We start from the raw sequence: 16,938 nt of genomic DNA on the forward strand, positions 1-16,938 counted from the left end.
CTCTTGCTTTTTTGATGATCCTGCGGAAGTTGGCAATTTGATCTCTGTTTCCTCTGCCTTTTCTAAATCCAGTTTGAATATCTGGAAGTTCACAGTTCATATACTGTTGAAGCTTGGCTTGGAGAATTTTGAGTATTACTTTGCTAGCATGTGAGATGAGTGCAGTTGTGCACTAGTTTGAACATTTTTTGGCGTTGCCTTTCTTTCGGATTAGAGTGAAAACTGACATTTTCCAGTCCTGGGGACACTGCTGAGTTTTCCAAATTTGCTGGCATATTGAGTGTAGCACTTTCACAGCATCATCTTTGAGGATTTGAAATAGCTCAACTGGAATTCCATCACCTCCGCTAGCTTTGTTCATAGTGATGCTTCCTAAGGCCTACTTGACTTTGCATTCCAGGCTGTCTGGCTCTAGGTGAGTGATCACACTAACATGGTTATCTGTGCCATGAAGATCTTTTTTGTACAGTTCTTCTATGTATTCTTGCCACCTCTTCTTACTATCTTCTGCTTCTGTTAGGTCCATACGATTTCTGTCCTTTATTGAGCCCATCTTTGCATGAAATGTTTTCTTGGTATCTCTAATTTTCTTGAAGAGATCTCTAGTCTTTCCCATTCTATTGTTTTCCTCTATTTCTTTGCGTTGATCACTAAGAAAGGCTTTCTTAGCTCTCCTTGCTATCCTTTGGAACTCTGCATTCAAATGGGAATATCTTTCCTTTTCTCCTTTGCCTTTAGCTTCTCTTTGTTTCACAGGTATTTGTAAGGCCTCCTCAGACAGCCATTTTGCTTTTTTGCATTTCTTTTTCTTGGGGATGGTCTTGACCCCTGTCTCCTGTACAGTGTCACGAACCTCTGTTCATAGTTCTTCAGGCACTTTGTCTATCAGATCTAATCCCTTGAATCTGTTTGTCACTTCCACTGTATAATCATAAGGGACTTGATTTAGGTCATACCTGAATGGTCTAGTGGTTTTCCCTACTTTCTTCAGTTTAAGTCTGAATTTGGCAATAAGGAGTTCATGATCTGAGCCACAGTCAGCTCCCGGTCTTGTTTTTGCTGACCGTATAGAGCTTCTCCATCTCTGGCTGCAAAGAATATAATCAATCTGATTTCGTTGTTGACCATCTGGTGATGCCCATGTGTAGAGTCTTCTCCTGTGTTGTGAGTCTAGTGAGTGTGAAGTAGCATCTCATTGTGATTTTAATTTGCATTTCCATATTATCTAATGGGGGCAAGTTTCTTGTCATATGCTAATTGGATTTTTGGAGATAGAGTCTATTCAAGTGTTTTGAATTTTTGAAGAGTTATTTGAGACTTCAGCATGTTGCTGGGCAGTTTGCAGCATTCTTGGTTACTTCCCGGAGACTGAAATGGCCTCGGCACGTGGCTTTTGAAGCCTGATGTCACCTGTTCTGCATCTCCATGATTCATGAACTCAGAGTATAAAATTGAAGTTGCATATGGACCACAATAAATCCCTGAGGTATAAAGGGTATTGTAGCATTGGGTGTAAAGTCTTTGTCAAGGCTTTTGCTCCTGTCTGTTGGCTGGAGTTTCCCAGCTACAGTGCCCAGTGTCTGCAGGATACCAGATGGTCTCACCTGCTGTTTCTTCTCCCCAGTGTCCAATAAGCACCCATTTGTGGACAGCAACCTTCTCTACCAGTTCAGAATGAACTTCCGGCGGAGGCGAAGGCTGATGGAGCTGCTCAGTGAGAAATCCCCGTCCTCCCAGGAGACGCACGACAGCCCCTTCTGCCTGCGGAAGCAGGGCCATGACAACCGGAAGTCTGCCAGCTTCATGTCAGGTGTGTGCAGGCCGCTCTGAAGGAGCACATGTGTGTCTGCTGGGAAATAACAGTCACACCTCACCTCTGTGAATTCTGTCCTCAAGAAACATTTATAACCAAAAAATTATATATTTATTTATTTTGCCCCCAAAAGAAAACATACGCACACACCACCAAATTGTTCCTGGGAAATCAACTTCCATGCTGTGAAGTCTGTTTTATAATTTTATGTATTTAAATTACAAAAGACCATTCAAGCTCTCACCCATACCTTATTTACTTTTCATTTACAAACAATTCTGGGTCTCTGGTGTTTCAGGCAGATTCTTTACTGCCTGAGAAACAATCCGTACATATCATTAATTATCCAGTTTTCTAAGTCCAGCATTGAAAATCTATATAAGGATGAATAAGACTTTTGAGGGCATATACAACTAAAAGGCAACTAATTATCAGTCTGTCACACAGAGCAACTTAAAACTATGAAAGGCAGACATAGGAGCTCAGAAGGCACAGTATCCTGGGGCATTATGTGCAAGGTCAGACAGTCTCATGTTGACAGGTAACCTGGACGGAAATGATGACTGATGTTCACAATGATAACCCCATTTAAAGAAGCTGAACTGAACAGAATAACCTCATTCCCTCAGAGAAGGGTAATGACGTGTCATTCTGTATAAGAGGATGGAGTGCTTACTGGGCCATCTTCCACTCTGAAAACTCGACACTGACTCAGGAAACTGGTTACCCTAAGACTTGGAGCCTAAGGCCTCAGGCTTTACCCGAAACCCAGAACAAAAGGAAAATGTGTATTGGTTATACACAGGAGGCGACAGTGAGAACACTTAGAACTAGAAGTCCTGGGAGCCTTCTGCATCTGGCAGGGAGCCGAGCTTGCCTGCATACATTTTCGCATTGAAGCCTCACTGTTACTCTGCGAGGAAAGACTTTCCTTATCCCCACTTTATGGGTGAAGAAATGCAGTCAGTGAGCTGTGGAGTGGGTTAGGCAAGCTCCCACAACTAGAAAGTGTCCCAGGAATTCTGTCCTAACCCGGCGCTCCTGTCCAGCCTTCCTCATCCCAGGCTCCTCAGACACGGCTGGGATGGGGCAGAGAAGGAAGCAGGGGCCGCGCCAGGAGAGGAAGCGCTAGCTGAGGGTCAGCGCCTAAGCCTGTGCTTAGATGCCCTCCAGCTGTGTGCCCCTAAGGCGGCAGCCTCCTGCAAACGAAAGGAACCGTCCACAGCCTCCCTGTTCTTCACTGAGTCCCAGAGACCTGAACAGGTGACGGTGGTAAGGACACAGTAACCAGGGTGACCGTGACGGCCAGCCTGGCTTTGGGCGTCCCGGGGCCAGGCTCTCCGCGGCTCCTTTCCCCGCGTCCCGCACCGTGCTCTCCTCCCGCTGGTGAGAGCCAGCCAGCTCGGCGGAGGGAAAAGCGAGGTGGGATCCCTGAGGCCGCTGCTGCAGTACTGCACGCCTTCAGAGCCCGAGGTCATGCCCTGTGTTTTAATCTCCTTCTGGGTGATTAATGGTATAATCTTCAATCTGGAGGCACTTATTGTCACGTTAGTTCATTAAGTGTCTTGCCAGCACTTAATTTACATCCTCTCAGGGATGCTTGGCAGGAGCATTTCATGTAGCTGAGTGCTTCCCCCTGTATTACCACGCCTGCACCAGTCCCCACAGGGGAGCATTATTCCCACTTTACAGTTGGGGAAACTGAGGCTTACAAAACTCAAGGGACTACGCCCAGCTTGTGCTATTCATAAGTGGCGGAGCTGCCACTCAGACCCTTGCTTTTCCGATGACAAGGCCAGAGGGCTTGATTCTGGCACGCGGAGGCTGCCCCACGACCCCGGCAGCTGCAGGCGCTCCTGTTCTCGAGAACAGAGCTCACCGCCATGCATCACCGCGCCTGTCCTCGGGGACCCAACCCACGGCTATGACCTGAGCGTGTCCTCGGGGACCTGGCCCACTGCCGTGGGTGACCGCCCATGTCCTCGAGAACCAAGCTCACCGCCACGCGTGACTGCACGTGACCGTGCGTGTCCTCGGGAATCCAGCCCATCACCGCGCATGTCCTAGAGAACTGAGCCCACTGCTGCTCGTGACTGCGCGTGTCCTCGGGGACCTGGCCTGTCACTGCACATGACCTCGGGAATCCAGCCCATCACTGAGCATGTCCTAAAGAACTGAGCCCACTGCTGCGCGTCACCGCGCATGTCCCTGGAGACCCGGCCCACCACCGTGGGTGACCATGCGTGACCTCAGGAACCCAGCCCACCGCCGCGTGTGACCAGGAGTGTCCTTGAGGCCCCGGCCCATCACCATGACTGACCGCGCATGTCCCTGGAGACCCAGCCCATCCCTCGAGTGACCGCGCGTGTCCCCGGGACCCAGCCCACCCCTCGAGTGACCGCACGTGTCCCGGGGCCCAGCCCACCCCTCGAGTGACCGCGCGTGTCCCAGAGGCCTGGCCCACCCCTCGAGTGACCGCGCGTGTCCCAGGGACCCAGCCCACGCCTCGAGTGACCGTGCGTGTCCCGGGACCCGGCCCACAGCCGTGACCGCGCGTGTCCCCGGGACCCAGTCCACCCCTCGAGTGACCGCGCGTGTCCCAGGGACCCGGCCCACGCCTCGAGTGACTACACGTGTTCCAGGGCCCGGCCCACCCCTCGGATGACCGCGCGTGTCCCGGGGCCCGGCCCACCCCTCGGGTGACCGCGCGTGTCCCGGGGCCCGGCCCACCCCTCGGGTGACCGCGCGTGTCCCGGGGCCCGGCCCACCCCTCGGGTGACCGCGCGTGTCCCGGGGCCCGGCCCACCCCTCGGGTGACCGCGCGTGTCCCGGGGCCCGGCCCACCCCTCGGGTGACCGCGCGTGTCCCAGGGACCTGGCCCACGCCTCGAGTGACTACACGTGTCCCGGGGCCCGGCCCACCCCTCGGGTGACCACGCGTGTCCCGGGGCCCGGCCCACCCCTCGGGTGACCACGCGTGTCCCGGGGCCCGGCCCACGCCTCGAGTGACTACACGTGTCCCGGGGCCCGGCCCACGCCTCGAGTGACCGCGCATGTCCCGGGACCCGGCCCACGGCCGTGACCGCGCGTGTCCCCGGGACCCAGTCCACCCCTCGAGTGACCGCGCGTGTCCCAGGGACCCGGCCCACGCCTCGAGTGACTACACGTGTTCCAGGGCCCGGCCCACCCCTCGGGTGACCGCGCGTGTCCCGGGGCCCGGCCCACCCCTCGGGTGACCGCGCGTGTCCCGGGGCCTGGCCCACCCCTCGGGTGACCGCGCGTGTCCCGGGGCCCGCCCCACTGCCGTGCGTGACCGCGCGTGTCCCCGGGACCCAGCCCACGCCTCGAGTGACCGCGCGTGTCCCGGGGCCCGGCCCACCCCTCGGGTGACCGCGCGTGTCCCGGGGCCCGGCCCACCCCTCGGGTGACCGCGCGTGTCCCGGGGCCCGGCCCACCCCTCGGGTGACCGCGCGTGTCCCGGGGCCCGGCCCACGGCCGTGACCGCGTGTCCTCGCCCGCAGTCAGCCCCAGCAAGGAGATCAAGATCGCGTCGGCCGCGCGGAGGAGCAGCATGAGCGGCGGCGGCGGCGGCGGCTACTTCAGCAGCAGCCCCACGCTCTCCAACAGCCCGCCGATCCTCTGCAACCCCAAGTCTGGTGAGTGGCGGGCGCGGCCCGTCCGCCTGCCCGAGGCTCCGGGGACGGGTCGCGGTTAAGCGGATTCCCTCATTAAGCGGAGGGGGACGAACGGGGGGCTCTCCGCGCGCGGTGCGGTTTGGGGGCGCCTCCTCTTGGACGGGGGCTTCCCGGCGGCGCTAGTGGTACAGAAACCCCAGCCAGTGTAGGAGAGGTGAGGGATATGAGCTCGCTCCCTGGGTGGGGAAGACCCCGCCCCACTGAGGTTGCCTGGAGCATCCTCGGGCGGAGGGACCCGGCGGCTGCCGTCCAGGGGTCTCAGACTTGGACACGATGGGCAGGCGGGCAGGCAGGCGCGCCTGGGGGAAGGAAGGGAGGACACCGCTTTGCAGACGGGACCTGGGCTGCAGTGCGCACCCCGTGAAGGCGGCGGCTGACCCCAGGTGGCGCTCTGGAGTCGGGGGGGGGGGGGGGGACTTGGAGAGGGGTCCCGTCTTGGGCGAGGTGGCCAGGCTGTTAGGACCTCACGCTGACCGGCCGTTGGATGCTGGCCGCCCCTCGGAGCGGGGCACGGCCTGGGGAAGTCGGCTGTCTGCAGACAGGGTTCCCAGGACAGCTGCGAATCCCGGCCGTCTGAGGGGCTCTGCGCCAGCAGCCCCACCTCCGGGAGAGGCCGCGGGCTGCCGCTGCCTGGATCTCACTGATGCTTGGATCTGCCAGGTCTCTGCACCCGCAAGGGAGAAGCGCGGAGCTCTGCAACCCAGCCACCCCTGCAGACGACTCTCCGTGCCTTGCGGTTTCAAACTCTACTCTTCAACCTCCATAGACTTTATGTTCCAGGGGAAAAAAAAAAAAAACCAGCCACCTAGGCACACAGATTGGTAATGAACTTGCAGTCGGATGGAATCACTTCCTCAGCCCACAGGCACCTGGACCCAGGGATACCACTGCCTTCTCTCTGCTCCTGACCCCCTCCCTCCCAGGAGTGGACTGTGGTCCGCTGGGGTCAGCGGGGCCTTGAGGACACCTGCCACCCCACTTGTGTAGTGCCGGCCCCCCGCATTCAGAGTCACCTTCAGGGAGCAGGCTCTTCTTTGCGCTGAGTCCTCACCAGCAGGTGAAGATGCGATGCTGAGAGGCCACAGCCCCCTTCAGTGAGCAGAGCCTCTCTGAGAAGAAAGTGAAAAGCTTCCATTAGAATAAGGACAAATAGATGTTCAAAGGCTTTAAGAGAAAACAGTCATCTAATGCTGTACTCTAGGCAAGTGAGTGTTTTCCTTAGTCTAACTTTTTTTTTCTGCCTTCTGTAGTGGAGGTCTAGCTCTCAGGATAAAGTTTTAACCTGCAAGTAAATGGAGGAACTTGCTTCCACACCTGCTGGGGAATCTTTGCGCACCCGTGTATGACCAAGTTTTTCAGTTACTAGAGCACTGCTGATAAGGCAGTATGAGAAGAACCTTAAAGCTAGAAACATCATGTTCGAAGTCCTAGTGGAAACCGAGCACCTCCAAGTTAAAAGAGTTCAGCTTCGGGGAAGTGTCGGTTGTGCTAAAGCCGTTGTGTGTGTTTCTGATTGCCTGGAGGAGTAGGAGGTTGTGTTTCTTCTTCTTTCTCCTTACCCGCTTGGCCCAAAGCGGGAATTTCACTGACGTGCAGGCAGAAATGGAAGGTTGGGTCTCTAAGGACCAGAACCGTCAGGACTTCACTGTGGTTGGTAGATCCTACCTCTGCGTTCTGACAAGCTCCTCTTTCATCTCTTTAGTGGACTCCCAAGATGGAAGGAGCTCACCTGCGATTTTTTTTTCCCTCAAGTAGGTAAGCAGGCTTCATGGTAAGGCATTTAAAGTTAATCATTAGTTATCCATCAGCATGTATTTTTAATACTATATGTAAATGCCCTAATCCAGATTAAGTGCTATAAAAAGTAATATAATCAGTATCATTGTGATGAGTAAATAAGTTCTCAAGGGTATGAGAAGAGAAAGCTAGAAATGACTCCCTAGGTTTCAAAGTTTCTGCACATTTTAACATAGGAGAAAGCGACAGTGCATTAAATGGTCAGCATTGTTGCCAAGTATTACAATATAGTGTGACTCAAAGTCACGATGAGAAGCCATCTGACCCCTCTCAGAATGGCTGACATTAAAAAGAACTCACATGACAAATGCTGGTGAGCGTGTAGGGGAAAGGGGGCCGTCATGCACGACTGGTGGGAATGTAGACAGGTACAGCCACTGTGGGAAGCAGTGTGGTGATCCCTGAAAGAAGCAGAAGCACCTTGTGACCCCGCAGTCTCACTTCTGAGTGTTATCTTTAGGAGAGGAGAACGCTCATTTGAGATTTCATTTGCACCCCCATGTTTATAATAGCCAAGACATGGAAGCAACCTCAATGCCCATCAGGGGATGCATGGATAAAGGAAATGTGATAGATCACACAGACACACGTATACACAGTTACTCCGCAATGAAAGTGAAGGAAACTCTGCTCTTTGCAACAAAATGGGTGAACCTTGCGGTCAATATGCTAAGTGAAATGTCAGACAAACAGTGACAGACAGCACCTGATCTCACGTGTATGTGGAACGTAACAGAAACCTCATACGTTCAGAGAGCAAGCCGGTGATGGCCAGAGGGGCCTGGTCGAGGGGCCGGAAGGTCGAGTGGGCAAAATGGGCGAAGCGGGTCAAAGGGCACATGTTTCCAGTTTCTAAACATGTCCTGGGGAATGCAGTGTACCGCGTGGTGACTGCAGTTAGTAACACTGCACTGTATGTTTGAATGTTGCTAGGAGGGCAGAACATTTCTTTAGTATTTTTATCTATTTGGGTGCACTGGGTCGCAGTCAGCAGGAGGGACCCTTAGCGACAGCAGGTGGGAGCTGGCTGCTGACCAGGGGTTGAACCTGGGCCCCTGCTTTGGGAGCTGAGGTCCTAGCCACTGAACCACCAGGGAAGTCCCCAGGGTAGATCTGAGAAGCTCTCATTTCAAGAAGAAAAAGCTTGCAGCTACATGAGGAGATGACCTTAACTGAATTAGGTGATCATTTCGTAATACATACATCATTCTGTTGTAACCTGAAATGAATCTAGTGTGTCGATTATATCTCAATAAAAGTAGACGGTGTAATGATAAATGGTGGCTGTTGTCAGATATCACAGTGCAGTGTGATTCCAACATCCACCCCCATAAGCCCCAGAAGGGATCCGAGGACTGAGAGTGTGGCGGGGTTGACTGACGGGAATAAAAAGGCTGCAGTCCTCTTCCCCCACCTCCTGGCCCTCTGCTGAGAGCTGCTGTTCTTGATCTCACCCTTCTCGCTCTGTAGGGGAGACCGTAAACCCATGTCCTTCTTTATGAGCTTTCTGAAGGCAGAAGCTCGCACCCCTGTGACCGGTGAGGTCAGCAGGAAGCTCCCCGTCGCCCTCGCCCTGCCCGACGGCCTGGGTCTCGCCGCCTCTCGTCCTCCGCTGGCCCTTGGCCCGGGACTGGCCTCCGGCCCCCGAAGGCCCCCGCAGAGGGAATGGAGGCTGCGCTTCGTGTTGAGCTCCCGGCCCTGCCACTCCAGTTTCTCTGCGCTCAAGCTCATGGTGTCTCTAACTGAGATCAGACGGCCCCCAGGCCACAGGCTGCCCTGGGCCTGCCGCGGCAGTCTCTGTTCCAATTCTGCGTGAGCACCGCGTGGACGGGGTTCATCTTTGCTGGGTTTTTCGGCTGCAAGTCAGGAAGGGACCGCGGTCTTTGCTGTCTGCTGGAGCCCAACACTGATCTGATGGTTCAGGTGTCTTGGGGGGCCACACGCAGCCATACTGGGGCTTCTGCGCCCTGTCTTCTGAGGGTGGGCAGTGGCATCAACGCTTGAGTTTAAATCTTGGTTCCATTTGACTCTGAGGCCTTGGACACAAGGTCCTTAACTTTTCTCAGCTTCTGTTTCCTCCCTAGTAGAATAGGGACAAGGATGAAATGATCCATTAGTTCTTGTGATGGTGAAACAGAGTATAAAGTGCTGAGCAGAGTAGCCAGCACGTGTTAAGGATGCAGAAAAGCTCGTGGGTGTTAGGGTTCAGGGCCAAAGGCAGTGTACGTGCACAATCTGTGACGTTAACGAGGAATTCCACGGAGCTCTCTGGTGAACAAGATGTGTACAATATGATTGGGGGGGGTTGTATGGCATTAGCCCTGGAAACATGGTTCGCAGTCTGCCAAAGCCAGAATTGCTCTTAATTTTGACAATTTGAATGCCTTGCTGTTGTTGTTTAGTCACTAAGTCGTGTCCGACTCGTTTGTGACCCCATGGACTATAGCCCACCAGGCTCTTCTGACCTTGGGATTTTCCAGGCAAGAGTACTGGAGTGGGGTTGCCATTTCCTTCTCCAGGGGATCTTCCTGACCCAGGGATTGAACCCGATCCTCCTGCATTGCAGGAGGATTCTGCCCCCCTGGGAAGCGTTGAATGCCTCAGTTCAGTTCAATTGCTCAGTCGTGTCCAACTCTGCGACCCCATGAATCGCAGCACGCCAGGCCTCCCTGTCCATCACCAACTCCCGGAGTTTACTCAAACTCATGTCCATTGAGTCGGTGATGCCATCCAACCGTCTCATCCTCTGTTGTCTCCTTCTCCTCTGTTTCCCTTCTCCAGCCGATCTTCCCAACCCAGGGATTGAACCCAGGTTTCCCACATTGATTCCTTACCAGCTGAGCCACAGGGAAGCCCGCTGAATGCCTATCCGGGCTTGAAAGAAAGAAATTCAAGAAGTCCCTTGGCACTCTTGCTTCCCCTCCCGCTGCCCCATCTCTGCTTTCTGTAAGTTAGGTTTAGGGTTGTTTGCACTCATCTCACACGCTAGTAAAGTAATGCTCAAAATTCTCCAAGCCAGGCTTCAGCAATACGTGGACTGAGAACTTCCAGATGTTCAAGCTGGTTTTAGAAAAGGCAGAGGAACCAGAGATCAAATTGCGAATATCTGCTGGATCATCGAAAATGCAAGAGAGTTTCAGAAAAACATCTATTTCTGCTTTATTGACTATGCCAAAGCCTTCGACTATGTGGATCACAATAAACTGTGGAAAATTCTGAAAGAGATGGGCATACCAGACCACCTGACCTGCCTCTTGAGAAACCTACATGCAGGTCAAGAAGCAACAGTTAGAACTGGACATGGAACAACAGACTGCTTCCAAATAGGAAAAGGAGTACGTCAAGGCTGTATATTGTCACCCTGCTTATTTAACTTATATGCAGAGTACATCATGAGAAATGCTGGGCTGGAAGAAGCACAAGCTGGAATCAAGATTGCTGGGAGAAATATCAATAACCTCAGATATGCAGATGACACCACCCTTATGGCAGAGTGAAGAGGAACTAAAAAGCCTGTTGATGAAAGTGAAAGAAGAGAATGAAGCAGTTGGCTTAAAGCTTAACATTCAGAAAACTAAGATCATGGCATCTGGTCCCATCACCTCATGGGAAATAGATGGGGAAACAGTGGAAACAGTGGCAGACTTTATTTTTTGGGGATCCAAAATCAGTGCAGATGGTGACTGCAGCCATGAAATTAAAAGACGCTTACTCCTTGGAAGGAAAGGTATGACCAACCTAGATAGCATATTAAAAAGCAGAGACATTACTTTGCCAACAAAGGTCCGTCTGGTCAAGGCTATGGTTTTTCCAGTGGTCATGTATGGATGTGAGAGTTGGGCTGTGAAGAAAGCTGAGCACCAAAAAATTGATGCTTTTGAACTGTGGTGTTGGAGAAGACTCTTGAGAGTCCCTTGGACTGCAAGGAGATCCAACCAATCCATCCTAAAGGAGATCAGTCCTGGGTGTTCATTGGAAGGGCTGATGCTGAAGCTGAAACTCCAGTATTTTGGCCACCTCATGCGAAGAGTTGACTCATTGGAAAAGACCCTGATGCTTGGAGGGGTTAGGGGCAGGAGGAGAAGGGGACAACAGAGGATGAGATGGCTGGATGGCATCACCGACTCGATGGGCATGAGTTTGGGTAAACTCCGGGAGTTGGTGATGGACAGGGAGGCCTGGCGTGCTGCGATTCATGGGGTTGCAAAAAGTCGGACACGACTGAGTGACTGAACTGAACTGATGTTTGCTAATATTTTCTGCCTCTGTTTGGCTGGAGTTGTTAACTGGGAGGCAGGGATCTTTGCCACTTTGGGTCACTGATGTCAGATTGAGGCACTCAGGAAGTTTGTGCTGAAAGACTGAACAGAGGGCTAAGAGGGTTTGTGCCCTGACCCTGCGTCTGTCTTGCAGTGTTGAAGAGGCCCGTCACTTCTGAGGAACTCTTGACTCCCGGGGCTCCGTACGCGAGGAAGACGTTCACGGTAGGCTCATCCTTCGGTTCTTCTCCTGCACCGCTTGTCTGAGCACGTCAGCTCAGCTGATGAAGCACGTCAGCATGGCGGCCTGTCCATGTTAAGTTTAGGGATGGACTTGGAAAGGTTCTCCCAGTTCACCTTTTGTTTTGAGCATCATTATGACAGTGTGAGTTTCTTGACCCTTTGGCAATAAAATGCATTAGGACTTGACACAATTTATTATTAATAATCCAGCATTTCAAATTCCTTTTGATGTTTCCCTAAAAAAAAATTCATTATGAAACTATTCTTATATAATGACAGATTTAAAGGCAGGTGGTAGAACAAATAATGCCAACAATCCCTTTCTGCATTATAGGTAATTATAAAAATTATTTAAACCATGTGGTTGTTTAGTTACTAAGTCATGTCCAAGTCGGCAAAAGAGTCTTTGGCGACCCTGTGGACTGTAGCCCACCAGGCTCCTCTGTCCATGGGATTCTCCAGGCAAGAGTACTGGAGTGGGTAGCCTTTCCTTCTCCAGGGGATCTTCTGGACCCAGGGATCGAACCCGTATCTCCTGCACCGCAGGCAGATTCTTTACCACTGAGCCACCAAGGAAGCCCTATTTAAGACATGAGGGAGTCTTTAGAGAAGGAAGCTTGTTCTGTGATGACCAGTGGAGCTTTTGACAATATTTTAGTGCCCTGAATTACAGAAGGACCTCATTTGGATGTCCTATGTACCTGTGAGCACCTCCTGACCACCTGCCCTCTCCTGGAGGGTCTTCAGCCTTCCTCCTTCTTCTGAGGCCCCCTGGTTTTCTTCAAACAGAACCCAAGTGCTGGTTCACGTGGTTTTTTTTTTTTTTTTAAGATTTTTGAAATGTGAACCATTTTTAAAGTCTTTATTGAATTTGTTCCAGTATTGCTTCTGTTGTATGTTTTGGTTGTTTGGCCGTGAATCATGTGGGGTCTTAGCTCCCCAGCCAGGGATCAAGCCCACAGCCCCGCATTGGAAGCTGGGGTATTAGCCTCTGGACCCCCAGGGACGCCCCCAAGCTGCCTGCTTGGCCTCACCTCCCCCGCTCCATCCACCTGCCTCTGTCTCTGGTCTCCTCACATCTGCATCAATGGGTTCTTTAAAACACTTCTCCTCATCCTTTGCTTAGTCTTCTGATGTTTGTTTTAATACCCCAAGGTGGGAGAAAGCTTTCCACTCGCATCCGTGCTGCAAACATTTGTCAAGGACTAGAGCACATTCTGAGCACCAAGGAGTTCAAGCCGGTTGGGTCCATTCATAGCCAGTCAATATGAAAACAGCGCTGGTAACACATCCATATCAGAGGAAAAGGTAAACCGTACGTTTGGAAGTGAAATCACGTATGAAGAACCAAGAGTGCCAAATGCTAAAGCTAACAAAGTACCTGACAAAGAGCTTCTCAGCTCTCCCCTGGTGGTCCAGGGGCTAAGAACCCACCTTCCAGTGCCGGGGATGTGAGTTTGATCCCTGGTCTGGGATGATGCCACATGCCACGTGCAACTAAGCCCGTGCGCCAGTTACTGAATCCCGAGCAGCCTGGGGCCCATGGTCCACACGTAGGAAGCCGGCGGAATGAGAAGCCCGCGCCTCGCAGCTGGAAAGCAGCCCCTGCCCGCGGCGGCTGGCGCAGCCCAAACAACGTAGGTCAAAAAGAATCTCTCAGGCAAGCAAAACCAGTTCATGAGCACTGAGCCTGCCCTGAAAGTCTTCGGGAATGGTCACAAACATCATTTACTTCTCTGCTTTTCCTCCGTCTCCGGCATTCAAGAGACAGTGGAGTGTATTTTTTAGGCATATTTCTCTTTGGTTTTAAATATCAATGCCAGCATTGCTAGTAATTGATTGTGAACGGCTGTCGTCTATATTTTGGCTGGGGTATGTGCTAGAGACGTGTCTGGGAGCTGCCCAGCAAATGTAACTGCCAATTCTAATCACAATTCTGTCGGGAAAAAGCACTCTCCAATTTCAAACAACTTTTGGACCAGAGTTGACTTGAGAATTAAGAACTTTGTGTCCTTTTTCACTGTCTTTTCTTGGTACACTAAATTGTGTTTCAAAAAAGCCAAGACTCTTCATGTTTCTCCTCCTCAGGAATTGAAATGATTACTTTAGAGTTCAGTGAGGTAGCAAGATCATGAGGAAAGTGTCCTTTGGATGCAGGAGAAGAGAAATTGGACCCGGAGGGAAATTTCAACCGTATTTTTCAGATCATCTAAACTTTCCGTTAGAGTCTGATGGTAAACAGCCTAAGAAAGAAGCCGTCTGCCGATTGTTTGTGGAGCAGTGTCTTCACAGAAGCAGCTTCTTTCCGCGGACACGTGTTTCTCGGCCACAGCTTCTGCGTAAACATGTGGGCCTGTGTTTGCGATGGAGGCAGGCAGCTCCGTCCCGGCCGCGCGCAGACGAGCCGGAGGAGGCTGCCTCCAGCCGGCGTTCTCCTGTCTCCTGGAGGCTGGGCACTAGGGCCGTCTGTGGGTTGCTGACGGTGGTTTTCCTCCCTAGATCGTCGGGGACGCGGTCGGCTGGGGCTTCGTGGTGCGCGGGAGCAAGCCGTGCCACATCCAGGCCGTGGACCCCAGCGGCCCGGCGGCGGCGGCGGGGATGAAGGTATGGTGCGCTGAGCCTGCGCGCGCGTCCCACCTGCCTCGCCCTGCGCGCGCGTCCCACCTGCCTCGCCCTGCGCGCTTGCTCCCTTCTGCCCGCCCCCCTCTGCCCTTTCTGCGGCCGGGTTGAAGCCAAGAGCTTGGAGGTGAGGTCGAAAGGAAGAGGGCGAGCCTTCCTGTCCCCAGGGCTCCACCGCCTTGTTTTCTAAATCTCCCTCCGTTTTTTGTTTGTTTTTTACAGTTCTCTCCTTAACCAATACTTAGTTTGAAAAAAGAAAGTTTCCTTTTGCATAAGTCTTTTTATGTTGTTGTTATAGAAACATTTTAATTTAATTTTTATTTTTTAATTTATTTTAATTGGAGGCTAATTACTTTATGATATTGTGGTGGGTTTTGCCATACACTGACATGAATCAGCCACGGGTGTATGTATGTCCCCATCCTGAACCCCCCTCCCACCTCCCTCCCCATCCCATCCCTCTGGGTCTTCCCAGTGCACCAGCCCCGAGCGCCCTGTCTCATGCATCAAACCTGGACTGGCGATCTGTTTCACATATGATAATATACATGTTTCAATGCCATTCTCTCATATCATCCCACCCTTGCCTTCTCCCACAGAGTACAAAAGACTGTTCTATACATCTGTGTCTCCTTTGCTATCTCACATATACGGTCATTGTTACCATCTTTCTAAATTCCATATATATGTGTTAATATACTGTATTGGTGTTTTTCTTTCTGACTTACTTCACTCTATATAAGAGGCTTCAGTTTCATCCACCTCATTCAAACTGATTCAAATGTATTCTTTTTAATGGCTGAGTAATATTCCATTGTGTATATGTACCACAACTTTCTTATCCATTCATCTGCTGATGGGCATCTAGGTTGCTTCCATGTCCTGGCTATTATAAACAGTGCTGCGATGAACATTGGGGTGCACATGTCTCTTTCAGATCTGGTTTCCTCAGTGTGTATGCCCAGAAGTGGGATTGCTGGGTCATATGGCAGTTCTAATTCCAGTTTTTTAAGAAATCTCCATACTGTTCTCCATAGTGGCTGTACTAGTTTGCATTCCCACCAATAGTATAAGAGGGTTCCCTTTTCTCCACACCCTCTCCAGTATTTCTTGTTTGTAGACTTTTGGATAGCAGCCATTCTGACCGGTGTGTAATGGTGTCTCACTGTGATTTTGATTTGCATTTCTCTGATAATGAGCGATATTGAGCATCTTTTCATGTGTTTGTTAGACATCTGTATGTCTTCTTTGAAGAAATGTCTGTTCAGTTCTTTGGCCCATTTTTTGTTTTTGTTTTTTTCCATTTATTTTTATTAGTTGGAGGCTAATTACTTTACAATATTGTAGTGGTTTTTGCCATACATTGACATGAATCAGCCATGGATTTACATGTGTTCCGCATCCAATCCCCTCTCCTGTCTCCCTCCCCATCCCATCCCTCTAGGTCTTCCCAGTGCACCAGGCCCGAGCACTTGTCTCATGCATCCAACCTGGGCTGGTGATCTGTTTCACCCTAGATAATATACATATGTTTGATGCTGTTCTCTCAAAACATCCCACCCTTGCCTTCTCCCAGAGTCCAAAAGTCTGTTCTGTACATCTGTGTCTCTTTTTCTGTTTTGCATATAGGGTTATTATTACCATCTTTCTAAATTCCATATATATGTGTTAGTATACTGTATTGGTCTTTATCTTTCTGGCTTACTTCGCTCTGTATAATGGGCTCCAGTTTCATCCATCTCATTAGAACTGATTCAAATGTATTCTTTTTAATGGCTGAGTAATATTCCATGGTGTATATGTACCACAGCTTCCTTATCCATTCATCTGCTGATGGGCATCTAGGTTGCTTCCATGTCCTGGCTATTATAAACAGTGCTGCGATGAACATTGGGGTGCACGTGTCTCTTTCAGATCTGGTTTCCTCAGTGTGTATGCTCAGAAGTGGGATCGCTGGGTCATATGGCAGTTCTGTTTCCAGTTTTTAAGAAATCTCCACACTGTTTTCCATAGCGGCTGTACTAGTTTGCATTCCCACCAACAGTGTAAGAGGGTTCCCTTTTCTCCACACCCTCTCCAGCATTTATTGCTTGTAGACTTTTGGATAGCAGCCATCCTGACTGGCATGTAATGGTACCTCATTGTGGTTTTGATTTTCATTTGTCTGATAATGAGTGATGTTGAGCATCTTTTCATGTGTTTGTTAGCCATCTGTATGTCTTCTTTGGAGAAATGTCTGTTTAGTTCTTTGGCCCATTTTTTGATTATGTCATTAATTTTTCTGGAATTGAGCTTCAGGAGTTGCTTGTATATTTTTGAGATTAATCCTTTGTCTGTTGCTTCGTTTGCTATTATTTTCTCCCAATCTGAGGGCTGTCTTTTCACCTTACTTATAGTTTCCTTTGTTGTGCAAAAGCTTTTAAGTTTCATTAGGTCCCATTTGTTTATTTTTGCTTTTATTTCCAATATTCTGGGAGGTGGGTCATAGAGGATCCTGCTGTGATTCATGTCAG

The 16,938-nt window shown here is 51.1% G+C and overlaps 1 protein-coding gene across 8 annotated transcripts in view; it reads left to right on the forward strand.

The window, feature by feature from the left end:
- DEPTOR (DEP domain containing MTOR interacting protein) overlaps positions 1-16,938 on the forward strand; it is a 168,667-nt gene that overhangs the window by 100,843 nt on the left and 50,886 nt on the right. For all 8 annotated transcript variants that reach the window (XR_011491563.1, XM_070477477.1, XM_070477478.1 and 5 more), the window contains exons 5-8: positions 1,625-1,810; positions 5,334-5,468; positions 11,718-11,788; positions 14,306-14,410. Coding sequence is in view for 7 of the 8 variants with exons in the window: in XM_070477477.1 (XP_070333578.1) it covers positions 1,625-1,810; positions 5,334-5,468; positions 11,718-11,788; positions 14,306-14,410 (497 nt within the window). In the remaining variant the exon portion in view is untranslated. The remainder of the gene's footprint in view (positions 1-1,624; positions 1,811-5,333; positions 5,469-11,717; positions 11,789-14,305; positions 14,411-16,938) is intronic.

This window comes from Odocoileus virginianus, chromosome 15, assembly GCF_023699985.2.
Source record: "Odocoileus virginianus isolate 20LAN1187 ecotype Illinois chromosome 15, Ovbor_1.2, whole genome shotgun sequence".
NCBI classification, from domain to species: domain Eukaryota; kingdom Metazoa; phylum Chordata; class Mammalia; order Artiodactyla; family Cervidae; genus Odocoileus; species Odocoileus virginianus.